We start from the raw sequence: 25,167 nt of genomic DNA on the forward strand, positions 1-25,167 counted from the left end.
ATATTTGTCATACTATAAGTGACACGTACCTCACGTGACTCACTACACTAGAATCCAACTCGTCTTACCACCTGGTGGCGGTAGTGCTCCCTTAAGCTACTTACTAGCCACCACTAAACGTATTAGAAGAAGAACACACTGAAGGTTTTGTCACAAGATGTTTTGGAAGAGATGTCATGCTCTAATGGAGTACCTCATGAGCTGTAACTTTTAAGCCTGATTCATAATCCTACCTTACTGCCTTCCTGCTGCTTTAAATCCATGTGTTTTTCATTTTAGTTTAGATTTTTACAATAAAGATGTATTTAAAATATCTTCACTTTTATTATTTGCAGATATGCACAAGGTTCATGTTAAATTGCAAAACATCACACTGTGCTGTAATCTTTGAAACTGCTTTTACAATAAGATACAGACTTGAAAACAATTAGATTAAATTTTGTCCTTGAATTTTAAAGATTTGTCTTTCATTAAATTAAAACATAAATTTATTACTTATTAATCTAAAAAAGTTAAGTCTGGTCCTCTGGACATTCAAAAAACAAAACAAACAAAAAACCTTTAGTTTATTTATTATAAACTGTATTGTTTGTTTTGTGAATGTCCAGAGGACCAGACTTAACTTTTTAGATTTTTCTACCTAGATTATTGAGCAGCATCAGGATATTAATTAATAAATAGTCAGTTGGTCTGTGAACACCATGGGGTCCTAGAAGAGTTGAAGAGGTGGCTGTTGATGTCTGTGCCTCCCTGGTGAAGATGCTGCTCCCACAACCCTGAAGCAGAAGAGGATGGATGGATGGATGGATGGATGGATGGATGGATGGATGGATGGACGGGTGGCGAAGGAGGAGACCATCAAACAGCAGGAGTGGTCAGTTCAGGTGAACTCCTGCCTGTTTGCTTCAGATCAGCTGTTCAAATCTCTGCAGGTTCAAATAAAAGGTGCACCAGGTCTTTCAACTGAATCTCTCAGGCCACAGTTGTATGGCCAATAACTGATAACTGTCCTTTCTGAATTTTTGACTGTTTTTGTGTCACTTCATCCTAGAACCAAAAAATTATAACATAATAACAGTTGAGCAGATACTAGTAATCTTTTCTTAGGATCCATTAAAGATCAAATGCAATTGGAAATTCTTCTCAATTCCAGTATGAATTTAAACAAACACTATATGAACTTAACATTGTAAAATTTGTTTAGGAAATTTAATGTTCAAGGACACCACTTAAGCAAAAAAAATTTTAATAGGAAAAGTAAGAAGTGAAAAATGTACAAAAATAAAAACTACTGCGTCCAACTAATGATTGTGTCTGTCCCTCGTCTCACGGGCTTCATCCAGAAGAAGACACACGTGTTGTTCCTGCTGTGTCCGCTTCAGTTCTTCATGTTCATTCAGTGATGGAATAAGACTTTTCTTTACTGGACTCTTTTCTCTTTCTCTTCACTAGAAAGAAGAAACAGGTGGTTAATTCAAGCTACATACTGTTTTTGAATAAATGCATGAAACAAAGAAAGGTGCTGCTAACAGCTATAATAGATATATTAATAATTATAAACTGATCAAATAAGAAAATGAAAAATAAATTGATTTAAAAATAATGAAAATGATAATAATGGATATATGAATCAGAAAGTATTATACAGATGCAGATATTCTTTGTCATTCGCACCACATGTGGTCCATGTGGTGGATCAAAATTATGTTCACAGGGTCCCAGTTACATCCAACAATAAAATATAAAAGAAAAACAGTAATAAGATCTAAGATATGAACTAATAAAAACATCAACTAAAAATATAAGCTCTAATAGCATAAAAACATTAAACACAATACGCAGAACAGCAGCACGGACATGAGTCTGTGTGAACAGACGAGCACGAATGCACACAGCAACATGAAACAGATCAGCAGCAACATGAAACAGATCAGCAGCAACATGAAACAGATCAGCAGCAACATGAAACTGATCAGCAGCAACATGAAATTGATCAGCAGCAACATGATGTGATTCTTCACAGTGTTATATATTCATGAGGCTGCACAAACTCAAGTTCATGTTGCTGTTTGACGTATTGTTTTGATTGTTTACTGCTATTAGTGCTTAGTGTTTTATTAGTAGATGTTTTTTAGTTGATATTTTTCTTAGTTCATATCTTAGATCTTATTACTGTTTTTATTTTACGTTTTGTTGTCTGTAACTGGGACCCTGTGTACATAATTTCATCCCAATTCAGTATTTATTCAACATTTTAGTTTTTTACTTTAAAAATAAAATAAATCAAGTCCTTATCGGCACAAATAAAGTGATGTGGAACATGTTGCATCTTACCGAGCACAGAAGCTGCAGCGTTGTGCTGCTCTGTGAGGTGCAGGTGGGCTGTGATGGAGACCTGTCAGGTGTAGACTCCTCTGATGGAGCTCTGTCAGGTGTAGACTCCTCTGATGGAGCAGGAGCAGGAGCCGGGAGGCTTGGAGGGTTTAATGTGGAGTTTAGAGATGAACCATCACGCGCTGAAAGACGTTCTGGATAAAATACAGTGAGAAACGGGACCGGAGGACAGTTAGCATTTATGCAAATTAGCTTAGCATCGTAGCACCGACGTTGTACTATTATGGCGTCAGCCTCTTTTGTTAATTAAAAATATGTTCAGAACCGATGGGATGAGTAATTTAAAATATGTTTAAAGTTAGAAAACACTCACCATCTTCTATAAATGGTTCAAGTAGAGCAGTAGTCGTGTCCAAACCACCCTCCAATCCTCCATCTAGCTCGCTTTGACTTTTTTCGTCGGCCACCAAGCACAACAACACCTGCACTTCTGCATTTGACCACGGCTTTGATATTATTGTTGTTGTATAGCTTCAAAATACTAAAAGATACGCTCCTCGAGTTATCGCTCATGGCAAGCGGTAGAGAAAAAAATGGTGGATCGGGTTGTTTGGAAAGACTCCACAGACTCCTCCCCCCGACCAATCAGTGACCGACAGTGTTTCTGACGTCACGGCGCGGCTCGCTCGGAACCCTTGAGAAGCCGGGCCAGAATTTAGCGAGACGAGCCGGTTTCTGGAACAGTGGAAATACCTCCAACGCGCTTCAACCCGGAAATATCCGACCCGCGCCGTGACAGTGGAAAAGGGGCATAAATGTGCTGGAGCTGCGTGCAGTGCACTTGGCACTCTGGCACTTCCTGCCTCACATGGAAGGGAGGCATGTTGTTGTTGGGTCAGACAACACCTCTGTTGTCTACCACATCAACCATCAGGGGGGCACCAGGTCAGCACAACTTCTGAGAGTGTCCAGAGAGCTCCTGGAATGGGCCTCTCCTCACCTGTCCACCCTGCGGGCAGCATACTTACCAGGGCGACACAATCAGGTCGCAGATTTTCTCTCCCACCAAGGGTCCCCTCCGGGAGAGTGGTCCCTCCACAGCGACATAGTGCTGATGATCTGGGACCGTTTTGGTCAGGCAGAGATAGACCTGTTTGTGACGGAAGAGTCGACTTGGTGTCCCCTATGGTACTCTCTTACGACGGCGTCGGGTGCACTGGGCCAGGACGCATTGGCTCATCCTTGACCAAGGGTTCTTCTTTATGCCTTTCTACCCCTTTTTCTAATTCGGCCAACCCTTCAGAGAGTCCTCGAGGAGGGCCACAGGATGCTGCTGGCGGCTCCATATTAACACCATGATCCCCCAAACCCTGATGGACAAACTATCCACACTAGGACTAAGCCCCTCCATCTGCAACTGGGTACTAGACTTTTTAACAAACGGACCACAGTTAGTGAGGATCCACAACCTCTCCTCCTCCACCATAACCCTCAGCACTGGCTCTCCTCAGGGATGTGTGTTGAGCCCCCTCCTGTTTACTCTGCTCACGTATGATTGTGCAGCTACCCATCCAGGCTGTCACATTGTAAAGTTTGCAGATGATACAGCGGTGGTGGGATGCATCACAAACAATGATGAGTCCAGCTACAGGCAAGAGGTGGAACACCTGGAGAGCTGGTGCAGAGAGAATAACCTTCACATCAATGTGAAGAAGACAAAGGAGATGATTGTGGACTTCAGAAGGAACAAAAACACCTACACCCCCCTGAACATAAGAGGATCTGCGGTGGAAGTGGTCTCCAGCTACAAGTACTTGGGTGTACACATGAATGACAACCTCAGCTGGAGCAACAACACCAGCCTGATCAAAAAAGCTCATCAGAGACTCTACTTCCTCAGACGGCTGAGGCGAGCTGGTCTGGGAAGCTCAGTCCTCACCTCCTTCTACAGGTGTGCAGTGGAGAGCATCCTGTGCTTGAGCATCAATGTGTGGCATGGAGGCTGCACAGCTGCAGAAAGAAAAGCTTTGCAGAGAGTGGTGAAGGCTGCACAGAAATCTGTCGGAATCAGCCTCCCCACCATCACAGACATCTACACCTCCAGATGCAGGAAGAGGGCCACCTGCATCATGAAGGACCCCACTCACCCAGCACACACACTTTTTGCCCCACTCCCCTCAGGAAGGAGGTTAAGGAGCATTAAGTGTAGAACCACTAGACTGAGGAACAGCTTCTACCCTGAGGCTGTTAGACTCATGAATCTCCAACTAGAATAATCACTGTGAAAAACCATATCATGTTGCTGCTGATCTGTTTCATGTTGCTGCTGATCTGTTTTAATGTTGATGTGTTCATGCGTGCACATCTGCTCACAGACTCATGTTCATGTTTGTGCTGATGTTCAATGTTTTATGTTATGAGTGCTTAGTGTATATTTAGTTGATGTTTTTCTTAGTTCATATCTTAGATGTTATTACTGTTTTTCTTATACATTTTATTGTTGGATGTAACTGGGACCCTGTGTACATAATTTTGCTCCACCACATGTACCACATGAGGTGCGAATGACAATAAAGAAACTCTGACTCTGACTCAGATTAGCCCGCGCGACCATGGTTCCCACTGCTACGAAGTCTATGTCAGGGCGCCCCATGGTGTCTTCCGACCAGGAGGGACTTGCTGTCTTGGGGGGACTGATAAGGCACCTCAATCCTCAACGTCTTCGGCTGTGGGTGTGGCCACTGCAAGGCTAGGACAGCAGCTGACTGGAGTTTCGAGCCCCGTCAGATGCACCATCCTGGGCGCCAAGGCACCCTCTACTTGTCAGCGGTACGAAAACAGGTGGCGTCTGTTTTCCCAATGGTGTTCTGATCACAACGAGGATCCAGTCTCCTGTACGGTACCCACCATTCTGGAGTTTCTCCAGTCTCTACTTGGTAAGGGTCGCTCTCCTTTGACGCTTAAAGTTTATGTAGCGGCAATATCATCTAATCATGCTGGCATTGATGGCTGTACGGTAGGGAGCCATAATGTAGTCTCTCTTTTTCTGTGTGGTGCCCGTAGGTCACACCCGCCGACAGCTCCACGAGCACCAGGTTGGGACTTGCCCTTGGTTCTCGAAGCTCTGTGCGGACCTCAAATGGCTTTCATGCAAGACAGCTTTTTTGTTGGCTATTGCCTCAGCAAAGAGGGTCAGCGAGCTACATGCTCTCTCAGTCAGCCCCTCATGTCTCAGGTGGGGCCCTGAGGGCTCTTGTGTTACCTTGTGGCCAAACACTGCATTTGTACCAAAGGTGTTATCTCACTCTCACTGTAACCAACCGTTGAGGCTGGCACATTTTCAGCCTACGCCTGGTGAGGGGTCTGGATTATTGTGCCCGGTGAAGGCACTGGAGGCATATGTTGCAGCTACTGCCGTGATAAGACATTCAGACCAGCTGTTTGTGTGTTATGGAGGCCCTAGGTTAGGCTGTCCTCTTTCCAAACAGCGCCTCTCCCACTGGATCGTGGACGTCATCTGCCACGCCTATGCTGCAGGGCCCGGCCCCCTGCCGGTCGGCTTGAAGGCTCACTCTACCAGGAGCGTCTCAGCTTCCTGGGCTGCCCTGAGAGGGGTTCCCCTGGAAGCAATATGTGCTGCTGCGTCATGGGCTTCCCCAAGCACGTTCACCAGATTTTATAGTTAACGTGGCCACCCCTCATCCCCTGGGCCAGGTTGTTCTACAAGGGTCCTCTGAGCCTCCTCGGTGAGGTGGGTGTTTAGGATTCCTTGTGACATCGTTGGTATTAGTCATTCAGTGCTTTCAGCACCGCCCTCTGGCAGTCAGGAGGGATGAAATAGAACGAAAGTTACGTATGTAACTACGGTTCTATGAATCCCAGATGACCGCCAGAGCTTCTCTGTCACTCAGAATCCTTGCATTCCGCGAGAAGATTCTGTAGGAGCAAAGTTGCAGATGATGTTGGGCTATACAGCCTCTGATTGGTCATCCGTGTCACAAATTTGACTCCATTGGTATTATTACTCGAACAGCGCATGCGTGAAGGGAACATTCAGTGATTTCAGCACCGCCCTCTGGCGATCATCCGGGATTCATGGAACCGTAGTTACGTATATAACTTTCATTTTCTCCTGGTACTCGGGTTTTCTCCTAGTACTCTGGTTTTCTCCTGGTACTCTGGTTTTCTCCTGGTACTCTGGTTTTCTCCTGGTACTCGGTTTTCTCCTGGTACTCGGGTTTTCTCCTGGTACTCTGTTTTTTTTCCCTGGTACTCGGGTTTTCTCCTTGTACTCGGGTTTTCTCCAGGTACTCGGGTTTTCACCTGGTACTCGGGTTTTCTCCTTGTACTCGGGTTTTCAACTGGTACTTGGGTTTTCTCCTGGTATTCAGGTTTTCTCCTGGTACTCTGGTTTTCTCCTGGTACTTGGGTTTTCTCCTGGTACTCTAGTTTTCTCCTGGTACTCTGGTTTTCTTCTTGTACTCTGGTTTTCTCTTGGTACTCTAGTTTTCTCCTGGTACTCTGGCTTTGTCCTGGTACTCTGGTTTTCTCCTGGTACTCTGGTTTTCTCCTGGTACTCAGGTTTTCTCTTGGTACTAGAGTTTTCTCCTGGTACTCTGGTTTTCTCCTTGTACTCGGGTTTTCTCTTTGTACTCAGGTTTTCTCCTGGTACTCAAGTTTTCTCCTGGTACTCGGGTTTTCTCCTAGTACTCGGTTTTTCTCCTGGTACTCAGGTTTTCTCCTGGTACTCGGGTTTTCTCCTGGTACTCTAGTTTTCTCCTGGTACTAGGGCTTTCTCCTGGTACTTGAGTTTTCTCTTGGTACTTGGGTTTTCTCCTTGTACTCAGGTTTTCTCCTGGTACTCTAGTTTTTTCCTGGTACTTGGGCTTTCTCCAGGTGAATGGATTTTCTCCTTGTACTCAGGTTTTTTCCTGGTACTCTAGTTTTCTCCTGGTACTCTGGTTTTATCCTTGTACTCTGGTTTTCTCCTTGTGCTCTGGTTTTCTCCTGGTACTCAGGTTTTCTCCTGGTACTCTGGTTTTCTCCTGGTACTCTAGTTTTATCCTGGTACTTGGGTTTTCTCCTGGTGAATGGGTTTTTCATTGTACTCTGGGTTTTTCATTGTACTCTGGTTTTCTCCTTGTACTCGGGTTTTCTCCTGGTACTCGGTTTTTCTCCTGGTACTCGGATTGTCTAATGGTACTCATATTTTCTCCTTGTACTCTGATTTTCTTCTGGTACTCGGGTTTTCTCCTTGTACTCAGGTTTTCTCCTTGTTCTCAGGTTTTCTACTTGTGCTCTGGTTTTCTCCTTGTACTCGGGTTTTCTCCTGGTACTCGGGTTTTCTCCTGGTACTCAGGTTTTCTCCTAGTGAATGGGTTTTCTCCTTGTACTCAGGTTTTCTCCTTGTACCCTGTTTTTCTCCTGGTACTCAGGTTTTCTCCTTGTACTCTGGTTTTCTCTTGGTACTCTGGTTTTCTCCTGGTACTTTGGTTTTCTCCTGGTACTCAGGTTTTCTCCTGGTACTCTGGTTTTCTCCTGGTACTCTGGTTTTCTCCTTGTACTCTGGTTTTCTCCTTGTACCCTGTTTTTCTCCTGGTACTCAGGTTTTCTCCTTGTACTCTGGTTTTCTCCTTGTACTCTGGTTTTCTCTTGGTACTCTGGTTTTCTCCTGGTACTCTGGTTTTCTCCTGGTACTCAGGTTTTCTCCTGGTACTCTGGTTTTCTCCTGGTACTCTGGTTTTCTCCTTGTACTCTGGTTTTCTCCTTGTACTCTGGATTTCTCCTGGTACTCTGGCTTTCTCCTTGTACTCTGGTTTTCTCCTTGTGCTCTGGTTTTCTCCTGGTACTCAGGTTTTCTCCTGGTACTCTGGTTTTCTCCTGGTACTCTGGCTTTCTCCTTGTACTCTGGTTTTCTCCTTGTACTCTGGCTTTCTCCTGGTACTCAGGTTTTCTCCTGGTACTCTGGTTTTCTCCTGGTACTCTGGTTTTCTCCTGGTACTCTGGTTTTCTCCTGGTACTCAGGTTTTCTCCTTGTACTCTGGTTTTCTCCTTGTACTCTGGTTTTCACCTGGTTCTCTGGTTTTCTCCTTGTACTCTGGTTTTCTCCTTGTACTCTGGTTTTCTCCGTGTACTCTGGTTTTCTCCTTGTGCTCTGGTTTTCTCCTGGTACTCAGGTTTTCTCCTGGTACTCAGGTTTTCTCCTGGTACTCTCGTTTTCTCCTTGTACTCTGGTTTTCTCATGGTACTCAGGTTTTCTCCCACAGCCCAAAAACTTTTTTTTTTCATTGACCCTTTATTTATCCAGGCAGTTTCATTGCGTCAAAAGAACTCATTTTCAAGAGAGACCTGTTTAGGAGCAGATGGTGGGGGTTAAGTGCCTTGTTCAGGGGCTCAGGGTGGGGCGAATGCGGGTGGAGGCAGGTGGTGTTGTTTCACCTTTTCCACCCACATTTTGATGTTGACGGTTCCGGGAGTTGAACTTGTGACTTTCTGATCACAGGCCCATCTTCTAACCTCTGCTCCACCACTCCCCATATCGTATGTTAGCCAACCTTCAGGCCCAGGCCTCCTTTGTAAAAGAGATGTGAGATCTCACTGTGACTTGTCTGGTTAAATAAAGGTTCTTCAGTAAATTAAATAAATTAATTTCAACTATAGTCCAAAAAAGTTCAATCTGGTCCTCTGGACATTCAAAAAAACAAAAAACATAACAAAGCAAAAAAATATAGAAACGTTTAGTCTCTCATCCAAGAGACTTCCTCAGTCTGAGGAGCTGTATTCAGCTCAGTCTCTTAAATAGCACCTTCTCAGAGTGGATCAACCAGTTTTGCTGCTGACAACCAAAACCCGCTGATCACATGCTCAAGAAGGACCATCAGCCTAACAATGGATCATTAGCACACTGATGGCTGTTTACTATTCACAAAGGGCTGAGTGATACTAGCAATCACAGCATTGTAAGAGGGGGACAGTTGAACCCGGAGGCCTCCACCCCTGTTTAATGATGGACGATTTCTTTTCACAAAGATGGCCTCCTTTACTCCTCTCTCAAACCATCGTTCCTCTCTGTCCAGGATGTGAACATCTTCATCCTTGAAAGAGTGACCGCTGGCCTGGAGATGAGTGTAGACCGCAGAATCCTGGCCTGATGATGTTGATCTTCTGTGCTGGGCCATCCTTTTGGCCAGTGGCTGTTTTGTTTCCCCGATGTAAGACTGATCACAGCCCTCCTGACACTGAACAGCATACACAACATTACTCTGTTTGTGCCGGGGGACTGGATCTTTGGGATGAACCAGTCTTTGCCGTAATGTATTTTGGGGTTTAAAAGCCACTGGGATGTTATGTTTAGAAAATAAACGTCTCAGTTTCTCTGATACTCCCTCAACATACGGAATGACCACTGGTCTGGGTCTGGGTTCCTCCTTTTCACCTGATGGCTGACTGGAGTCCTGTTTGGGTTTCTTCTCTGCTTTCAGGAAGGCCCAGTTAGGATATCCACATTGCTCTAGAGCCTGTTTTGTGTAGGATTTCTCCTTCTGCCTGGCTCCCGAGTTAGTTGGGATGCTGTCTGCTCTGTGATACAGAGTCCTGATGACTCCTAACTTGTGCTCCAAAGGGTGATGGGAGTCAAACTGCAAATACTGGTCTGTGTGGGTGGGTTTGTGGTACACCTCGGTTTGCAAATGTCCTCTATCAGAGACTGAGACCTCACAGTCCAAGAAAGCCAACTTGCCATTTTTTACATCTTCTCGTGTGAACTTGATGTATTTATCCACAGAGTTGATGTGGTCAGTAAAATGTTGGACTTCCTGAGATTTAATTTTAACCCAGGTGTCGTCAACATACCTGAACCAATGACTTGGTGGTGTCCCTGAAAAGGACGTCAAGGCTCTCTTTTCTACCTCCTCCATGTACAGGTTGGCAACAATAGGAGAAACTGGAGACCCCATAGCACACCCATGTTTCTGCCTATAATATTGCTCCCCATATGTGAAGTAGGTTGACTGCAGGCACAGTTCAACTATGGTCTGTGAACTGTATTAGATTACTTGGTAATAATTACATTAAACTTTTTTTCTAAGCACCAAGGTAGTAGTAAAAGAGGGAGTGGTGACACAGACGTTAGAGAAGGTGGACCTGTGATTGGAAGGTCGCTGGTTCAACTCCGTGGACCGACAGCATCAAAATGTGGGTGGAAAAGATAAAACATCCGCACCTGCCTCCACCCTGTGGAGCAGCTGTGGCTGAGTGGTTAGAGCAGTCGTCCTCCAATGGGAGAGTTGGGGGTTTGATTCCACCAGCAGTCACATGTTGACGTGTCCCTGGGCAAGACACTGAACCCTCATTGCCTCTGATGTGTGTTCCATCATTGTATGAATGTGATAAAACTCTGATTAGTCTCTGTAGTGATCTAGTATAGAGCTGTATGAATGGGTCAATGAAGCACAGATTGTTGTAAAGAACTTTGAGTGTCTGGATCAGATGGAAAGGAGATATATAAGTACAGTCCATTTACCATTACCCTCATCTGGACCACTCTGAGCCCTTGAGCAAGGCTCTCAATCACCACCATCTGCTTCCCCGGGCACCCTAGATGCAGCTCTGCTCCACTCAGAGGGCAGTGGTAGCTCAGTGGTCTGTGGTTGTGTCAGGAAGAACATCTGGTGTAAAAACATTCTCCAAGTCTTCCTGTGAGTTGGTTCACTGTGGCGACCCCTGAAGAAGGAGCAGCCGAAAGAAGAAGAAAAAATAAACCGTAGTATTAAAAGTAAAAATTAATACACAAAATGAACTTCTTACATTTTAATTAATATCTTTAAGACTTTGGCCCAAATTGTTTATCTTCATCTTTAAAAGAAAAAAGTGTTAAATGAACTGATGGAGAGAGATCTGTTTTAAAACTTGTTCATTACCAACAGAGTTGTTAGCGTCTGTTAGCAAAATATCTAATGAAACACTGGGCAAATTAATAAAACTTTCATTTTGATGTCACTAACTTTGAGCTGTGTAAACTTCCCAAAACAAAACTATTTCTATTCCCACAAATTTTACACTTCTGCTAAATGCTATAATGCTAAGGTGTTAGCTTTTTTCTTTTCTCGTGTGTCTCGCTGCTGCAGGAATTGTTCTAGAATTGCGCCGCTCAATGTGGCTGCATGTTGGAGCAGAAACTTTTTTAGTTTTGGACATTTGTTATTATGCGTAACCATGGCAACAAGGCAGTTTTCTACAACCAACAGCAGCTGATTAACATCTCAAAAGCTCAAATAATATCTCAGCTACAGCCCCAAATCTCAAATGAGTTGAAAGGATGTTCTGTGGACGCATTCTCATCTACCTGCCAGCTGTGCTCGAGTGCCTGACCACTGAGATCCTGGAACTAGCAGGAAACACGGTTCATGACAGCGGAGGGACAGGATCGTCCCTCAGCACCTACAGTGGGATATCCGCAGCGACGAGCTCAGCGTACTGCTGGGAGGAGTGGCCATTGCGCTGGGAGGAGTTCTGCCCGGCATTTGGGCGGTCCTACAGCCTGGGGGAATCGACTAAATAACCCCTTCTCGAACCGAGAAGCCAGCCGAGTCTGGGTGGACGGCTCGGACGGCATCTGCAGCCAGTTTCTTAGGATCCGCTGTGGGATGGACCTTTACAAGAGATCCTTCCTGTCTACAGCATCAGCATCTATAACATATCTTAATGAAATGAGGATAACGAGTAACAACAACAAAATAATTTCCCTTTGGGATTAATAAAGTATTTTTGAATTTTGAATTGAATTGAATTTGAATTGACTGATGGTTTTGTTATAAATCCCCCAGAGTGCTGAGTGTGCACACCTGGACTCTTAATCTGATATGAGCTCATACAGGGTTTCCACGGGGCATTAAAAAGCAATACATTTGATTCTTAGTGGCAATAAATATTTATTAAAGTAACACGCAAAACTATAGTCGGTGCTCAAGTGTCGCGTCGCGTTCAAGGAAAAACAGGAAAACTGTAGAAGAAGAAATAAAATGGGTCAATGCAAACTTCTGCTAAAATGGCTGGAAAAAGAGGAATCCAGAGCACGGCTGCGGGCCGGTGACGTTCAGAGTAACGGTGGATTTTGCAGGAAAATAAAAATCCGACTAGGTTGACACATGGAAAGGTGCAGCAGCGTGCACAGCCTGTTTAAGTGTGAGTGTCTGTTTGATTAGCTGTTTCTGCTCCTTTAGTTCTTGATATAACTTTATTAAAAGATAAATATTTGTATGCGCAAGATTATGGTACAGATGTTCTAATTTTGTGTTCATAATTCATCATAAATATCTGCAACGCTCAATTTTACAGAGGATTTGATCAAAACAAACGAGGTGAGGTGATGTATGATCTGCGCTACCACTCAGCCAGAGCATTCAACAACAGATTTATGAGCGAAAGAATATCAACGATGACACGCAGTAACTTTGAGTTTAAACATTAGTTAACCACAACAAAAAGAATCGATAAATTACAGGGCCCCTGAGGGAAACGTCAGAAAAAACATACTGCATTATACTCTTGCAAATGTATTGATTTACCTCTGACTCCAAATTAGAGGCACAAACAGCCCCCTGTCATGAAGAGCTACACATCCAGAATTGACTGTTGATCATGTTTCATCTGCTATCTTCCAGTTGATGGACATTATCTAAGTTTAGCTACGTATTCATGGTCTCTGATTAATGCTCTGCTCTCCGTTTCATTTTCACTAGTCCAGATTGTTCTACATATTAAAATATACATTAGAGCCTGACTGATATGGACATTTTGTCTATTGCCAATACCAGTATTGGGCGGGGCAGGCTAATGCAGATAACCGATCTAATGGCTGAAATAGTTTAGCTTTGTCCACCCCCAATAATCTACAGATCAGTAAACAGCTACTTTTAAACCTGTTTTAACACTTGAAGTCTTGAAACAGTCGTCCTAACATGCGTTCACATTTTCTCTCCACTATTCACCATAAAGTTATCAAGTGTGTTACAAAACATAAATTAAACAAAGAAACGTCCTTCCCTGTTCAGTTAAACAGTCATGGTGAAGGTCTAATTAGTACTGACAGGTTTATTTTTCTTTGCAGAGAAGTTTAGATTTCAGACAATGCATTTCATTGAGAACAACTTTCATTCAACTTTTATTTAGACAGGTTAATCCTACTGAGCCTCGAGGACTCATTTACAAGAGAGACCTGATTAAAGCAAACAAACAACAAAGATAAAGTTATTAACACTGATGTATATTTACCTCTACATTAGATTTATTGTTCTGGACAAAGGTTTACAAGGCAATAACCTATGCTAGGTTATCTAAACGTTAGCTTGCCAACTTGAGAGGCATGTAGCTAATGACCAGCAGGTTGGAGGATTGAAGAGGATTTATTGTTGTCGATTTATTTTACAGCTCAGTTAAATAAACTCACCAGGCTCTGTTCAGTGAAATACACCACACAGTATAGCTCCCTGCTTCAGCTGTGCTGAAAGTGAAAGTTAAAGTGAACAGTCATGATTTGAACGTAGTCTTCTTGCGCCCTCTGCTGGATACATTGTACAATTACACATGTTGCCAGTAAGAACATGGCTTGTTCCCATTGTTTATATTGGTGCATAATGGGACGATTATCACCGATACGACATGTCCCCAAACATCTATCGGCCTATAATGTCAGCTCTACAGAGATGTTGGTCGGGCTCTAATATACATATTATGTATAATATAGGCAAATGAGAGTAGATATCCTGATGCATGCTCAATAATCCAGGTAGAAAAATCCAAAAAAGTTCAATCTGGTCCTCTGGACATTCAAAAAAAAATATATATATATTTTTTTTTTTTTTGAATGTCCAGAGGACCAGATTGAACTTTTTTGGAAATGAGAGTAGAGTTTATGGAGTGACAGTAAAAGCAAATATACACACAAACCTGGTGGTGCTCCACGTCTGTTTTGTTCTGTGATGCTCGTTTAAGTAAGTTTGATTTGAAAAGAAAAGCTTCAAACTAAGACTTGATCTTCTGTGAAACAAAACAAAAAGTTGTGTAATACCTTCTGCATTCATTGTCAATGGCATCAACAAAGGCATTAAAATTTCCCTTAAAACAGTTTGTGAAGTTTATTCATTCACTGTAGATGGCATCAGAATGTTTTAAAAACAGCATTAAATTGTAATTAAAAGGCATTAAATCTGAGTTGTTGATTTTTGCAGAAACCCTGTTTCTTTTCAAAACAGGAAGTGAAGGATGTGTTTAACTTGTCATATCTTCTACACTGAACACTGTAAAACATGCGTGACCCTCAGCCCTTCTGCTGCGTCTTGTTCACAAATGTTTGAACATATGTTACAGTTTTCACACCGTGACCGAGGCTCACTTTCTGCTCTCTCTTACAAACGTTTAGCTTCTCACACTCATTTCCACTTGTTTTCCAGGTACGTATTCCAACCTGTATAACAGACCCAAAGTCATCGAAGAACCAGCAAAGGTATGGAAAAGGAAAACATACTCATGTTCCAAGCACTTAAAGCAGAATTAATGGCTTAACAAGTTCACAGGTGGAGAGTTAAAAACAAGGGTCTTATGTGACGGGAAGTGCTCGTTCTGCTGCTTTTCATGAGTTTAAGAACCTCAGGACGCGTTGAATGTTGATTACAGGCTGCCAGCTTTTGAGTTCAGCTCGAGTTCCAGTGTTTGGATGGTGCAGTGTTACACCCCCTCATCTGCAGGATCGAGTCCTGATTCAGCTCCTCCACAAGTCCAGACTGGAGAGGGTGTCCAGGAAACCAAGAAGGCTTGAGGAACCTAAACATCTGAATGTGTTTACTGGAGACCGTTAGGATGAGAGAGAAACATCCATCCATCCGTCCATCCATCCGTCCGTCCATCCGTCCATCCATCCATCCATCCGTCCATCCGTCCATCCTTCCATCCATCCATCCTTCCATCCATCCATTCTTCCTTCCATCTGTCCGTCCATCCATCCATCCATCCATCCATCCATCCATCCGTCCTTCCATCCATCCTTCCATCCATCCATCCTACCATCCATCCTACCATCCGTCCATCCGTATCCGTCCGTCCGTCCGTCCTACAATCAGTTCATTGATTCGTTCAGTGGATCCTTCAGTTCATGCACTTTATCTGTGCAGTACACGAGTGAGTGACACGCGTCACTTCCAGTACAGTACTACACAACCGAATCACTCCTCAACGACAGTAGGCAGGTGTGTTTGCACAAACACATGGTTCATGGGCATTAAAGACGCATAATGACACATTCTGTCCGTCCGTAAGTAAGTACAAATTTAAATTCAGTCTTACAATATGAATTTGGTTTAAATATTTTCCAGGTTTGGACAAGTGTCAGATAATTTCTCATCACATGTTCTGGGTGTTTTCATTCTGTTTTATTCTTGTGGCTCAGAACATTCTTCCCCTGAGAACAAGGAGCTCTGTTGTTCTTCTTATCTCCAGCTGAAGGATGTGTTTTTAATGCCCATGAACCATGTGTTTGTGCAAACACACCTGCCTACTGTCGTTGAGGAGTGATTCGGTTGTGTAGTACTGTACTGGAAGTGACGCATGTCACTCACTTGTGTACTGCACAGATAAAGTGCATGAACTGAAGGATCCACTGAACGAATCAATGAACTGATGTAGGATTCAGTTCACTGAACAGAACTGCTGCTCCCATCACTCGACAGTTGCTTTCAGTAGATGGACCTTGCATAGTTGAAGTCTTCATATCTGAATATCATTTATGTATTTCACAAAGTTTTTTCTGTGTTACCATAAATGGGAACGTTTAGTTAAACAAAAAATATATATTTTGCATCTTATAAAACAACTCTCAAAATTGATGCATTGGCAGGAGAAACTGCTCCAACATCTTTTATTAAATCTCTGCATTTTTGCATTTGTTTGGCTGGTTACTGTTTTCTGAATCAAACCACGTCTGTGTCACTACATGACGTTATGTGTGGAGTATAATGGACGGAGTATATGCTGATGGTTCTGAAGCTGCTGAATGTATCAGCCCGCCAGCATTTGAAAAACATTTGGACTCACCAGCTGCACTGAAACTGTCATGATTCCGAAGAAAATCCATGCAAGTCTTTGTACACGAGGGCCCTGGCCAAATGAATGAAAGGTCATTTATATTTTTAATATTTTAGTCATAATACAGTAGTCCCTCGTTTATCGCGGGTTTTGGGGGACCACGCCCACCAGTGAAAAGTGAAAAACCGCAAAGTAGAGATGCAGTAGTCCAAGTTCAAGTTCAGTAAACTTGGTCATGACATGTGTCAGGCTGTAATCACACTCATCACCTGTTACTACAAATCTCCCTCCTTAAATACACACACAATTTAAATTTAAATACTGTAACATTTTAAATAAACAATGCATGGATTGTTTATTTAAAATGTTACAGTATTTAAATTTAAATTGTAGAGAAGAGAAGTGCAGCAGGACATGACAGGATGTCACTCAGCTTCAGCTCTGCAGCACGGAGCACAAATGTTCTTCTTGATCAGTTACACTGAAACAACTGAACATGAAGTTCTAAAATAATTTAAAATAACTTTGAACACTTTTATATTTTGTGATTATGATGATTTTTACAATGTAACACTTCAAATTTTAAGTTGGAAGACAAAAGTTGATCGGTGCATCTGGACAGTAAAGGGTTAACCTTCACAAAGCTGCTGCAGGAGAAATGTGTGTGTGGCAGAGGAGATCAGCTGATCAGCTGCAGGAGGGAGCTTTTCCTCCCACTTGTGGGCTTCACATATGGTGCAAAATCATTTCAAATAATTTATTTTAAATAAATAATGCATGGCTCATCCATCAATCAGCCAACTGTGTCATGTCCAATCTTACTTTGAAAATCTGTGATATAGTGAATCTGCGAACAATGGACCACGAAGTAGTGAGGGACTGCTGTACATCTTCTGGAATAACCATATTTTGTGGAATTGACAGCAGGTTAAACTCTTAAATAACGGTGTTAATATTAACCATCTGCTCGTCTGTCCAGTCAGAATTAACTCAGTTTTCAAACTTAGACCGTACAAAGAGCTATCTACAACAGGTAAGATGTTGTTGTTCATAACCTTTTGATGGTGCATCACTTCAGTGGCCAAGAAAATGTACGACTGTTACTATTGTAGCTCTCAGGCCTGACTACAGACGCTTGTCAGGGAGGAAGCGGTTTAAATCAGAAGAGACTGATGAACGGAGCAGGTTCTCACACCAACAGGAGGAAAAGGACAAAGTAACGGTGGAACGTTTGGTTCTTTGTGCATCAGGAAGAGCGAGATCATTCAGATCTGAACACCTGCCGTTTAAACACGATTCAGCTGAAATGATCTTATTCTGTTTCAGACACACGTGTTCTCAGAAAGTGGGACCGCTGTGGTTTCCACAGACCTTAAAGGATCACAACCTTCCATAAAGTAACAATTTATTTGCTGCAAGTATAGTAAATTACTAGCAAACTCAAAGGCTTCATTCCAGTTGAAGCAAAGCAGATTCTGGTAGAACTTTGAGGTCAAAATACTTCCTGAACTAAAACTAGACCACCTAAATGTGCACAACGTAAAAGAGTGGACATCTACGAACAGCTCCAAATTGTCAACCAGTGGTTTGCTGTAGAAAAGGACAAATGACGTCAAATCTTTAGTGTCTGTTCTCCTTGGTGAAATAATGTCTGATGTCAGAGCGACAACTTGTTCATTCCAGTCGTACGAGCTGAGACCACTCCTAAACGTGTTTGTTTATGTGGTGTAAACTTTCAGAAATCATTTCTGTGAAAATACAAAGCGGCGCATAAAACACTTTTTAAACAATTGTATTTATTGTAAAAAGTTACATTTTTAAATTAAACTGCCAACATTTAGTTTTACTTTAAAAGATGAAAAGACTTTGTATCTTTCCTGAAGAGCTCGTCTAACATCAGGTGATGTAATGAAACGTCTGCTTCCTCAGCCCAAGCCGATCCGTGTGTCCAGTAAGACCGGCATCCCTCTGGACGTCCTGCCCCCCAGAGGCCTCACAACCAAACAAGCAGAGCGCATGACGAGAATCAACGACTCGGACCTGCCCCGCATCTCCACTCAGCCCCGACACAAGGAGGAGAGCACAGAGGAGAGGAGGACGAGGAAACAGGCCATCAAAGAAGAGAGGAAGGTGAGGACGCTGCTCTGGGAAGACAAACTTTTTGGTGGGGGTTAGCCATCCTCGCACTCTCCACACTCTGGAGTGTACCCAAATATAAGCCACGCCCACTAAATTAAAGAAGGGGAAGAAATGTGCATATACAAGCTGCGGGTGTCCACGTTGTAACATGAGATATTTACTAGAGATGCACCCATCTACATTTTTTAACTTCTGATCCCGATACCTAGATCTGAGTATCGGCCGATCCAGTTCCGATATCATGATCATCATTGATTTTATATGAGGCTGTAATAATCTCCTCTTAAGTACAATTTGTACAAATATATGCATGCATGTCCAAAAAGGCAAGTCGAGGTAAGTTTTATTAATGTTGGACAAGTTTTAAAGTTAGAATTAAATTCTGCTAACACAAAACATGTTTCTTTTTATTCCTAGCTTTAAAGTGGATATTAAAGTGATTAATTTAAGTGATTTAGTTATTTAGTTAGTTATTTATAGATCCTTCCTGCCCACAGCTCAGCATCTATAACAACTCTTGAATGAAACCAGGATGATGAGCTACGACAACACTTAATTTCCCTCTGGGATTAATAAAGTATTTTTGAATTGAATTGAATTGAATTCATATTTTTTTAAATAAGGGAGAGCTATAAGATTTTTTTTGTTCTTTCTGCACTCTTCAAAGTTTTCTTTTTGATTAATTTGTTTTGTTTATTTTGTTTTAAATGAATGAATAAATGAATTAAATAAAATAAAATGTTAAAGGCTTCAAACATCCGCTAAGTTCATGACATTAAACCAACAGATGTTCCTGTTTTTAGTATTTTACATCACTTTATAATGTAGCTGGTTTAGTTTAGTTTATACTGTGTATGTATATATACTATCTATACTATCTACTGTTGTACTGATAAATATCTCCTGGAGGTTAAACTATATCTTGACTGCAAGTATCAAACTGTGAAATCCTTCATTTTCTACAACTGATAGTGGTCGGTCATTAATTATTATGAAGTTTAACAACTTCTCTGTAAACATTAGAGCTCCGTGGTTTCAGCGACGTCTTCTTCTTGTTCAGTCCGAAGCAGGCAGCCTGATTTCAGTCAGCCGCGCTCAGTCTGTCCCTCCTCAGAGACGGGCAGACTGAGGGGCAGATTGGACGTGGCTGGCCGAGGTCGGGCTGCCTGCTACGGGTTCAGTGAGAGCAGCGCCCCCCTGAAGCCACGGAGCTCGAATGTCCATCGTAAAACTAACTTTACGATGGTTTAATGTGGCGCTGTGGCTCTGCAGACAGTGCACGTTGCTGTCTTGTCTTGTGGTGTTTAGTGTAAAATACTTCCACACAGCGACATGTTTCGATGAAAAGTTTGTTAGCTGTTAGCCACAGTGCTGCTAACTCAGTCCTCACGTTGTAGCTGCTGCAAACTATGAACTGGATTTCCTGAATGTGAGGCGGGTCTTATTACTCTGGGCTCATGAGACACGCCTCCGTTCAGGAAATCCATTCCATAGTTTGAGGGCGGTTGTGGCTGAGTGGTTAGAGCAGTCGTCCTCCAATGCAAGAGTCGTGGGTTCAGAACTACCAGCAGTCACATGCTGAAGTGTCCCTGGGCAAGACACTGAACCCTCACTGCCTCTGGTGTGTGTCCCATCAGTGTCTGAATGTGATAAAGCTCTGATTAGTCTCTTTAGAATGATTTGTAATTATCTTTGTACAGATCTAGTATAGAGCTGTATGAATGGGTCAATGAGGCACAGATTATAGTAAAGAGCTTTGAGTATCTTGAAATAAGATAGAAAGGAGCTGTATAAGTACAGTCCATTTACCATTTACCATAGTTTGAAGCCAGCGTGCAGAGCAGCTGGCAGGGAATCGCATGAGGAGAAGTTTTAACCGACACAGACATTCTTCATGGATCGGAAAAATCCGATACGTAAACTATGCTGGTATCAGAGGCCGATATCGGATCAGGCCCATCCCTAATATTTACACAAAGATTTTTTAAACTTTTAATTAAATGCATACTGGTAACATACACAAATACGTACAGTAAATGTTTTTTTTCTGAACAGTACCTGTAACACAGCTGGTTAAAAAATAAATCCATTAGCCTACCAGGAAAACTCTATGATCACTATATACTATGGCAGGCCTTTGTGTATGGCAGGCCTTTGTGTGTCATAAATCTGAGACTTCACGATGGTCCACCTCTAAAATCTTCTTTGTTTTCGATGGCGATTGTTGTCTTTCAGTCAAATCTGCATGGTGGAAACACCTCGGCCGTCTGCTCTCTGTGTGTTCACCCAGTCCTCCAGAACATTTTCAATTTTTTTTTTTGAAAAAAATAAATAAATTTCAAGTTCAGGCCATCTGCTGTTTTTATACCTCAGAAAGCTTTAGTCTTTTTGCATGGATTCAGTTCTTCACGCTGCCGTCTCCAGCAACTCACCATCGAGTCATTGACGTCATGCTGACGTGCAGCAGCTCCATTTCCTTCTATGACAGCCAGATCGATCACCTTTAACTTGAAAGCTGCATCATCTGCATTTCTTCATGTTTTTTCCATGATGAGGGTCTGTGCACAAACTGCAGAACAACTGATCGGAAGAATTTAGTGCAAGTTCATTCATTCAACCTTTATTTCTACAGGTTAATCCCACTGAGCCTCAGGGGCTCTTTTACAAGAGAGACCTGAAGTGCGTTTGATTCGAAGTTTCATTGGTCCAATGTGACATATTCTGTAATTTCACTGGCCAGATAAAAAAAAATTAACCTTTATTTATACAGGTAGTCTTATTGAGTCACGAGGAGCCACCCCCCAACAGAGACATGTATGTGTATGGACATCTATGTGAGCACCTGGGTGTGACCAGGCTAAATGTTTTGGCGACAAGAAGCCCGTAAAAAAATAAAAATCCATAAAGTAGCCACAGCATTGTGTAAGCTGCGGGGTTCAAAGCCTGTGAAAAAAGTAGCAGCTTATAGTCTGGAAATTACTGCAGTTCAAAGAAATAAGCAAAACTCAGCTTTTATTAAAGGTCACTTTGAATTAATTTACTCACTTATTTTTTTTTTTTTAAGTTAAGTGCTATGGTAAAACATGCAGAATTCTTTCAGAGTAAAAGTGTATCAGAGTGAATCTATGAAAGTGTTTCTTTTAGAAATCGACCACTCTGATGTACGGCTGGATCTTCAAGATAATTTACGTACCACGTTGTGCTTACGTTCATTTCATTCAGATCAGCAGTTTTTGTATCTTTAGTGCTTACTATATTCTTAGTTCATGACTCGGATCTTGTTACCGTTTTTCTTTACAATTTGTATTTTTGTGGGATGTGTACATAGTTTCGTTCCACCTCATGTACCACATGTGATGTGAATGACGATCATCCTTGTAACCCTGTAGTTTGATGCCCGCACCAGCTCTTACCTAACAGAAAACCTGTATTGAAACCCCATCTAATGATAAATTATTAAAAATCTGCTTTATATCAGAAGTGTAGTCCAATTGATTAAATCTTGAGCTTTCCACCGTCGCCTCTCTGCTGCTCAGGGTGGGAGTTTGGGTTAAACCTACACGTAGTCACAATCTGCTGGTGTTCTTTACAAACTTTCACTAATTGGCATTTCATAATAATAATAATGTCATCACAATGTCAGCACTGTATGTTTCCATACAATGGCGAAATTAGTCTCTGCATTTAACCCATCCACCACCAGGTGGTGCAGTGGGCAGCCATTGAAGGCGCCAGGGAGGCATTTTGGGGATGAGGTGTGCTGCCCAAAGACACCACGTGATGGGTGCTACATGTAGGTTTATTGCATTATAATAGAAATTAAATGTGCTGTAAATGGATTTATGAATTGGACTTAGTTTTGTATACATCTTGTCTTTTCTTATGCATCGGTACTATACAAACAAACTGAATTAAATGTGGGCAACAAAATATTGTGCACGAGCTGGAATACAGTTTCTCAAGCCATCCACATGAAACACAGCTGCGTGGCTCACGACACCGTCACCAACTAGTCTTCAAACGTAAAGTGAGACTCGCACCCATGAAACCAAAAATGCAAACTTGTTTTTAGAAAAGTTCCAATTGAGATTTAAAGTCGGTGTTTGAGGTCACGGCCGCCTCGTTGTTCAAACTGGCTGAGAATGAGAATTAATCTGAAAATATTCCTCATAACCAACTTCCTGTTTAAGCTGAGACCACAGTGAAGGCACTGATCTCTGAAGAGAATCATAAATGCTCATTTTTATTTAAGCATTTGAAGTCAAAGTTTAAATGTTGTAATTCTAGAAATTGTGCCCAAATTATAAGCTAAGATCAAATATTTACCAAGATCACGGAGGTGCCTAAATGTGTTGTTTCTCTTTGTTTAGGAGAGAAGAGCTGAGAAGAAAGCCAACAAGATGGCGTTCAAGGAAGAAAAAACCCGACAGGAGAAGCAGCTGCTGAACTTGAGAACAAATGTTCAAGGCTTGAAGCTTTAGTTGCCAACTGCTCTGCAGGTCCTTCACCACCCGGACACGATGATTTTCACTCCTCTGGAACAAAAGAGGAGAACCGACACAAAAACAAGGACTACAGGGATTCTGATAGACTTTTAAGGCTGAAGGTTTTTTATTCAGTTGTTTAGAAATTAGAAAGTTAAATGAATGTCAGATCCAGTAAAGCAGCCCAGCCTGTGTTTCCTATCTGATTAAAAACACCGCGCACTGTGGGATCCAGTTTACTGTCCTGTCCTCTTCCCCCACAGCTGATGCAGAGCAACGTGTGGACACTTCTCCTTGCTCCAACGAGCGTGAAGTGTAGAAGACAACGGGACATTTCTGAAAAGCTGACTGATCAGTTTCCAGCTGTTAAAACAGAAGTCAACATGGTGCAACAGGGCAAGAATTATTTATAGAAAACATTGATATAGCAGCTTAATAAACAAGTTTTCAACAAAATATTAAAAATGTCCTTCAAAATTAAAATGAGCAACTCAGCTGATGTAAACAAAGTCAGTCCGCTCAAGCTAAAACTAACAGGAAAATATCCTGATGCATGCTCAACGGGATAATGTATTTACAATAAAAAAAACAGATCTGGTTTTGCATGCCACGTTTTCCCAGCAGCAGGAAGCTGCCATCATCGTTTTGGGTGCGAGCCCGAGCAAATTTCAGTCTTTTTCCGTCACATTAAACTGCTGTGAAGTGAAGAAACCCCAAGCCTTCATCTGCTTGTAGAGCTAAAATACATGAGGTGTTTGGTTCCAGCTCAGTGCACACATGGTGAGAACTTCTCTTCTGCTCGTTTGAATAGTGCAAATAATCAGCAACATCTCCTCCCACCTGCTGAGCATCAACCTGTTCTGTACAGATTCACTAAAGAGAAATGATTCACATCATACCAGCTGTTTGCAGCTGGGTGACCTACCCCTGACACAAAAGACAGACTACTTCACACAACCTACAAAACGTCTTTGGATTTGGGCTCTGTATGGAGTTTTGGGGCATCTGTTCTTTAACCAGTTGGCTTTGGTGCATCTCGTAAAATGCCGCAGGAGCCGCTGAGTTGTCCATTTTCAAGAGATCAAGTGAAAACCAGAAAGGTGATGGGAAGATCATCAACCAGTTTGTTGACCCGGAGCCAACGGCTGAATCACCGTTTTCTCTTTCCGTATGGATGTACAGTAACCCACCCAGCTAAATGTTACTTGAGTCAAAGATGATGAAATTTCTCTTTTGACTAATAGTAAAATTAGTTTATCAGTACATTTCTGATCCATCTGCTTAAAGTGTAAAGCTTCTCCTGAGCAGGGTCAACAACTGAGCACAGTTTGTCTCCAACACGTAAACACCGACTCGAGTTTTGTTTAAAACTTGCAGCTTCTAATAAAACACTCAAATGTTTTTTTAAAAGTTCCCCTTTTTCCCAGAGTAACCAGTGACCATGTCTCCATCTCCCATATCCAACACCAGAAAGTGTGGGGAGTCGTAAGGTGACACAGACTCTCTTTCCTCATTTTGAGAACTGACAGAAATGCACTCGGTCTTCAAAGAGTCATCGGCCGAGTCCTCGTCTGTCCCGACTCCCCCAGATATGAACCCTTCTGCTTCCTGGTTGCTGTCCTCCAGTTGTCTCCCTCTTTCCATGTACATGTGTCCGTCAGAAGGACTGGAGTCGGTACTGCTCACACATTGGTGCTCTGGGTAACTGTCCTCTGATGTGATCAAGGTGTTCCTGGAAGGCTTGGTCAAAGAGACTGGACTCATCAGGGCCTTGACAGTCTGATGCACCTTTATGTGATTAGTTTGAACCTCCTGCCAAAGACATCAGCAGAGCATGTCACAAAGATTAGTACTCTCATCAACAACATGATCAACTGCTGCTGGCTTTGTGTGTCTGTAAGTAAAATATCTGGAACCACTGAACAAGTTTGAAGGGAACAAAAAAGGTTGAATCATGTCATCTGGACTTCGTTTTTTTGTTAAAAAGAAACGTTTCGCCCCTCATCCAAGAGGCTTCGTCAGTCTGAGGCCTAGCCATCTGGTATTACCCAGAAGCCACCCTGACTCTTGTGTTTCAAGCCTGCCTCAGATACCCCTGAAGTCTGGCCTTTTCACTAATGGTTTCAAAAACACA

The 25,167-nt window shown here is 42.5% G+C and overlaps 1 protein-coding gene across 1 annotated transcript in view; it reads left to right on the forward strand.

Moving 5' to 3' along the window:
- Positions 1 to 23,489, forward strand: part of ltv1 (LTV1 ribosome biogenesis factor) — a 51,801-nt gene extending 28,312 nt beyond the window's left edge. The window contains exons 9-11 of the mRNA XM_037689991.1: positions 14,784 to 14,836; positions 18,340 to 18,540; positions 22,920 to 23,489. Coding sequence (XP_037545919.1) covers positions 14,784 to 14,836; positions 18,340 to 18,540; positions 22,920 to 23,030 — 365 coding nt within the window. The 3' untranslated portion in view covers positions 23,031 to 23,489. The remainder of the gene's footprint in view (positions 1 to 14,783; positions 14,837 to 18,339; positions 18,541 to 22,919) is intronic.
- Positions 23,490 to 25,167: the final 1,678 nt, after the last annotated feature.

This window comes from Nematolebias whitei, chromosome 16, assembly GCF_014905685.2.
Source record: "Nematolebias whitei isolate Nwh7 chromosome 16, NemWhi1, whole genome shotgun sequence".
In the NCBI taxonomy this organism is placed as follows: Eukaryota; Metazoa; Chordata; class Actinopteri; order Cyprinodontiformes; family Rivulidae; genus Nematolebias; species Nematolebias whitei.